This window comes from Leiobunum rupestre, chromosome 5, assembly GCF_980474605.1.
Source record: "Leiobunum rupestre chromosome 5, qqLeiRupe1.1.hap1, whole genome shotgun sequence".
Lineage (NCBI taxonomy): Eukaryota > Metazoa > Arthropoda > Arachnida > Opiliones > Sclerosomatidae > Leiobunum > Leiobunum rupestre.
This window is the reverse complement of record NC_143388.1, coordinates 64,336,588-64,343,294: the sequence shown is the minus strand read 5'-3', so window position 1 is coordinate 64,343,294 and position 6,707 is coordinate 64,336,588. Positions and strand designations below refer to the sequence as shown.

The 6,707-nt window shown below is 36.5% G+C and overlaps 1 protein-coding gene across 1 annotated transcript; it reads right to left on the bottom strand.

Moving 5' to 3' along the window:
* Positions 1-2,551: 2,551 nt before the first annotated feature.
* LOC149945596 (uncharacterized) lies at positions 2,552-2,968 on the bottom strand. Its single transcript, XM_090176624.1, has one exon. The coding sequence runs from the start codon at positions 2,966-2,968 to the stop codon at positions 2,552-2,554; it is 417 nt and encodes a 138-aa protein (XP_090032750.1).
* Between the last annotated feature and the right edge of the window lie 3,739 nt (positions 2,969-6,707).

Genomic DNA, 6,707 nt, shown 5'->3' with positions numbered 1-6,707 from the left:
AGATTTTGAAACGGATTTTAAGATTTATAAAATCCCTTTTTCGGCATGTTTACCGAATTTTGAACCTTCTGCTTAGGCGGAAATAGTCAATAGGTCTAGTGAGCCTAAATACGTAACCATCATCGGAGATTTGGTTTCTAATAGCCACGACGATTAATTAGTTTTCTAGGTAATAGGCCTTTCTATAAAGTAACATTGGCCTTCTTGTTTAGATGTATTGGGCGTGTCACTCGTGACGTAGAAGTGACGTTTCACTATGAAAATTCGACGAGTCACCCTTTTTATAAAGATCAAGCCTTCAAAACTGAACTGAACTTCTACGTTTCTCGTGACGAAAGCGATACATTAAAACAAGTTCGGTAAGCGTAATGACTTTATAGGAAGGCCTATTGCTCGTGTACTTTGAGGATTTTTCGTGATCGCTTGTATAGTCAATAGTTATTGCAAGCCTAAATACGTACCCATCAGAGAGATGGTTTTTAATAGCTACAACGTTGTCATTCCCTCTCTTCCTCTCGCTCAGCAGCCCCTGCGCGGGAAGGTTCTCTGGGCTCGGCAATCGTCGTCTCTGTCGGGAAACGTGTTCGCATCTCACCGTAGGCATTAGAGCCTAACGGCGCCGTAAAATTATAAACAAAATTTTAAAAACATAATAAATTTTATTATTCCTCGGGTACACAACCTTTACAAATGTAATTAAAATAGCCTTCCAAAATTTCCAATCTATTTTCATCTGGAAGCTGCGAACAGATAAAACATGTCCAACCATCACATAAATCACATTTCACCCAGACATCTGATTTTTTTCTTTTACTCCATTTCATATCACAAGAAAGGCATCTCTTCCCTTTTTTGCGTTTAGGGGCGCTTTGTTTCAGAATTTTCTCATTTGTTTTTCTCGACGAATTGTTTCTCTGTGCACTTTTTCCTTCAGTAATTTTTCTTTTTCTTGCTTTTCGTTTTCCAAATATTTGATGTACTCTTCGCTGGTCAGGTGGCTAGGTGTTTTCTTAACTTTCCTTTTCTTAATTTTGTCCCAACTGGGTCGTTCTGGATATTTTAGAATGTCTTTAAAGACAATTCTCGATATGGTGTTCGCATCATTCGCTAGAACTTTGGCCTTTTTGGGTGGTTTCGACGAGCTGGATGACATTCTTTTATTTGGACTGGGCCAATAGGAACATCCTGGAATTTCTGTTTCTTCAAACACTTCCATCTCTTGTCCATTTGGAAGACTCTCACAATTTATCGGCGATTGAACTATAGAGTTTTTAGATCTCATGGGCGACGGCACAATTGACAATTCTGTTCTCGCTGGTGATTGAATTATGGACACCTGAGTTCTCGCTGGTGATTGAATTATGGACACTTGAGTTGTCGTTGGTGATTTTGTAGACATAAAATGTTCTTGACGCTTGCTAAAGACTACTTCTCTAGATTTTCTACCGTTAAATATATCATCAGTCCATTGCACCTCGAAGTCAACAAGCTCCCTTATTGGACTGGTAGCCATGTCATTTGGAATAGGCATTGTATTTTCGTTGAAACTGGAATTATGTGCTCTGTTTTCTGAGTTGATATTTTCTTCTTCGGATGAGACTATTTCATTTTGACCAACATTGTTTTTAACGTCGGTGGTGCAGCAACTTCCACGCATCGAACATGGCGTCGGGCAAATCGTATCCTTCTTCAAACATTACTTTGTACTCACTCAATTTTTCTGTACCCAATCCAGTTTCAAGGTATTTCAAAGCTGTTCTAATCTTCGCCGCCTTTTCGGTAGTGCTTACATTAGCTTTGCCTACATTTGTAGTGCTTAAAGGTTCTTCCTCGTCGAATAACAAAGAGGGCTGGAGTTTGGATTGGTCTATGGCATTTCTATTGACTGGGTATATTCCACTACATTTAAATCCGTTGGTAATTGTTGAAGGTGCTAAAGACATTTTCCAGCAATGATTAAAAACTTCAGCGAATTTTTTTTTCTATCACCATACCAGAATGTTTAGTTAGGTATTGCTGTACAACCACTTTCCAGTTATTCTTAACCGATTTGAACACAGAAACATCCAGGGGTTGCAATATATGCGAGCTATGAGGAGGCAAACAGTAAAGCTCAATTTCATTCTCTTCGCATAGTTTGCTTATTTCAAGGTCAATATGGCTTTTATGCCCATCCAATAGAAGAATCACAGGCCGGGTTGGCGGAATGGAATTTATGAAATGGTTGGCAATTAAACCAAAAACAATTTCTGTGTTCATCCAACCTGATTTCGATAGCGCAAAGCGGGAGCCTTCAGTTCCATTTTCCAATGGGTTGAAAGTCATTCTTGTACCACTGTAGACATAGTAGGGAGGAATTTGATTGCCGGATGCGGAAACAGCACAAAGAACTGTGATTTGTGATTTAGAATTTCCTGTAATTTGTAAGACATTTCTCTGCATTTTGGATGCCAAAACCTTTCCAGTTTTTGGACAAAGTGCGAAGCCAGATTCGTCGCAATTCCAAATTCGCGAACCACAGTTGTACAACATATCCAAACGTGAAATAAAGTCAAAAAAACCCATCAAACCACACGTTAATGGTTTTTGGCGTACATGCCATCGCTCTCGCTAACTGCAATGGTTCAGGTGTTCGAAGTTTTACTTCAGGGTGTCTATTTAAGAAACCGATCCACCAATCCTTTCCAGGTCTATTTTCTTTGAACGGTGAAGGCCTATTTTCCATAGTTATAAGTTGGTAAACTTTTTCAGCAATCTGCCGTTTCGTTTGTCCGTAACTGATTTTAGACATTTTAACTGCCCAGGTAGCGAAATCATTTTCTTCGTCTTGTGTTAATACTGTTGGTTTTCCAATTTTTGCCAACACTTCCGATTTTCCACGTAGTTTGTTATGAAGCGTTTGTCTTGGTATTGAATAAAGCTTGGCCACCTTTCTCAAAGATATCTTCTTTGCCCTCACAGCTTCCATGAGGCTAAGCGCAGATTTTTGTCGGACCACTTTCGATAATTTCTCTTGTTTTTGGTTACCGACTCACCAACTAAACTACCCATATTTTCTGAAAGTAAAACACTTTAGTTATTATATTTTAAAATAGATCGTTATATAGAATATATTCTTTCCAAATGGACCAAATTCAGTATTCACAAGTTTTGCTCTTAACTTTCCATTGTGAAATAGACCACAAAAAGGCCAAAAACACCAAGTTTAAGGGACAACTTGTAAAAAAATTTAACCATAAGACCTGATTTCTGGCCAAATGGAGTAGTATGGGTTCAAATATACCTTCCTCGATTTAGATTTGTTGACAAAATCACTTGCCAACATAAGAAAACCAACTGTGTGCAGCTCCGCTACTCCCAATATCAAGAGAGAGAGAGAGAGAGAGAGAGAGAGAGAGAGAGAGAGAGAGAGAGAGAGAGAGAGAGAGAGAGAGAGAGAGAGAGAGAGAGAGAGAGAGAGAGAGAGAGAGAGAGAGAGAGAGAGAGAGAGAGAGAGAGAGAGAGAGAGAGAGAGAGAGAGAGAGAGAGAGAGAGAGAGAGAGAGAGAGAGAGAGAGAGAGAGAGAGAGAGAGAGAGAGAGAGAGAGAGAGAGAGAGAGAGAGAGAGAGAGAGAGAGAGAGAGAGAGAGAGAGAGAGAGAGAGAGAGAGAGAGAGAGAGAGAGAGAGAGAGAGAGAGAGAGAGAGAGAGAGAGAGAGAGAGAGAGAGAGAGAGAGAGAGAGAGAGAGAGAGAGAGAGAGAGAGAGAGAGAGAGAGAGAGAGAGAGAGAGAGAGAGAGAGAGAGAGAGAGAGAGAGAGAGAGAGAGAGAGAGAGAGAGAGAGAGAGAGAGAGAGAGAGAGAGAGAGAGAGAGAGAGAGAGAGAGAGAGAGAGAGAGAGAGAGAGAGAGAGAGAGAGAGAGAGAGAGAGAGAGAGAGAGAGAGAGAGAGAGAGAGAGAGAGAGAGAGAGAGAGAGAGAGAGAGAGAGAGAGAGAGAGAGAGAGAGAGAGAGAGAGAGAGAGAGAGAGAGAGAGAGAGAGAGAGAGAGAGAGAGAGAGAGAGAGAGAGAGAGAGAGAGAGAGAGAGAGAGAGAGAGAGAGAGAGAGAGAGAGAGAGAGAGAGAGAGAGAGAGAGAGAGAGAGAGAGAGAGATTGCTTAATTTATTAAGTTAAGGGTTATAAGTCATCATGATAACTTATATCCAGGGTATAATTCACTAAACTTCAATAAATTTCACTTGATAAAGTAGGTAATATATGATTCTAACTAAGTATATAAATTTGATATTTTAATTTTTATCACTATAAATATCTTATGTGCTTTGATTATTTTTATTATTTAGAGTAAAAAAATGAATTTTTAGTTAAATTGGAGACTTAATTCAATCATCCATAACACTTTATTTAAATTACAATGTTTGTGAAAAGGCTTCATTTAAGTATGTGACATCATTTAAACAATGATCAATTAATTCTTTTGTGTCGAAGGGGGAATACCCTGTAAATTCATCCAAAAAATCTTTTTACACGATTCAAATTATCCTGGGAGATACGAAAGGTCGTATATAGATTTAAAAAAGCACAAGGGTCACCTCGATTTCTCAATGGTTTATAAACACAATGAAATTTTTTGAGATTTTCGATCAATACACAAAACATTGTGTTTATAACTAATATATTATTGTTAAGTAGATTTAATTGTTCATCTATACAAACTATATAGTTATCCAAAGCTAACACCTGAGATCTACTAAGAGATAGGCTGTAGGAAAAGTTAGTATCATCCTCAAAATATTTTTGAGTAAAGGGTAGAATTGTCCACGAGAATTGACCTCCCAAAGGAGAAACTTCAAAATTATGATCAAAAGTACAGTCTGAATATGGTTCTACGACAGGAACCGGAAAAGCAATCTTTTTCGCAGTTGTAGAACATAGACTAGCAATGACCGATGGCCACTTCATTGAGAGGACCTTCCACGTTTTCAAGGAGAGGATAGTACTTTCGAGTCCATTAGAGATGTACAACTGAGGTTCTTTCTTGAAAATAGATGTAGTCAGTTTCAGTCGTGACGGAGAGCAAAAAGTCCAAGATACTTCAAACAAATATATATATAAAATTTTAGTTTTTAAATGTATGATTTACAGTAAAGGTTTCGGCCATTGTAGTAAACAATTTTGACTACTAGTAAGCACTTTTGGGAATAAAACATTGTTTTTTATTTTTTGGATATTGGGTTATCTTTGTTGTGAAGGGATCTTTTATGTTTTTTAATGATTGAAGTATCGTTCGATGTTGAAGATGACTGAGTTGTTGGAAATAAGATGATCAATTATAGAAGGCTGAGTTGATTCGTCCTTGAAAAATAACAGGATTTTCAGAACTTCTTCTTCATCCAACGTTGCACCAACCATGCGTCTTTCGATCTGCAAAGTAAATGGAAAAATAATTAAATAAGCTACAGTGTAGAAATGAGATAAAACTTATTAATAATAATAAATGGACATACCTTGATGTAGTTCTTCGATAAGGCTCCCAAATTGGTAAAAATAGTCCCTATGTTTGCAAAGCTAGCTAAGTGAACATCAATGTATCCTTCCATCTCATTTGGAACAATAGTTTGGCGATACCAATTTTTGTAGTTGATTAGCATTATATGCAATGAATGAAATGAAAAAATCCTACCCAGTATTCTAGCATTTTTAATAGAAAATCTTAGTATAGTTTTCGTTATACTCATCTCAACTTGGTTTTCCATGGTTTAATAAAAGGGTAAACTACAACTAATCTTCTCCGACAGAAGAATAAATAAATTTGGATGGCTGAGTCTGGTTTTATACTAATTAAGAAAACACACACATTACCAAAATGTTTTTGATTGAAAAAATAAGTGGGTTTATTTTGGAATAAGTGTATTTATTTTTGAATAAGTGGGTTTGTGGAGAGTCATCATGGAACGTAGGTGGTTGCTTAGAAACCTGGAGGAACATATTCTCGAGAGGGGAAATGGATTTTTAAGATATATTTTCATCATTTTATATGGAAATATGATATCATATATTGATTTTTAAAAACTAAAACTCTTTTACATATTTCATAGTTTTTCTAACCTTATAGTTGAAAATAGAAATTCTCTGTCACGTTTTTATTTTTCTGAAAATATTTCATGTAAAGAAATACTAGTTTAGCGATTTATTTGGTAATGGACGTTATCATTAGCACTTATGATAAGAAAAAGATAAAAAAAAATTCCCTTGTAATTTTTATTTAGACGTAGAATTTCATAGTACCGAAAATTCTCGATAGGGGCTCGTGACGTACCGATTCTCACGTGACTCATTCATTTTTCCGAGCGCGCGAACGATTGATAAGATAAATGAACTTTGACAAAGCGAGATCTTGGTTTTATTTGACGCTACAATCGGAAAGAATTGAGTAGAAATTCTTTTCTTGATCCATGTTTTTCCGTCTTCCTGAGCATTCGTTGAATATACAAAGTAAGTTTTTTCATATATGTTTTTTTATTGTATTAGACAGTATTTGAACTTAAGACATATTATTCTAAGTATGCTTAATTTAGGCTTACCTAGTATGAATCTGAATTAGGGTAAAAAAATTAATTTTAGATTTTTGCTTTTTAGGCCAAATTTAGGGTGAAACATATGAGAAAAATGATTAAAACTACTATAAATAATACAGACCAAAAACATATTTTAGTTTAGTAACTTTAGTTA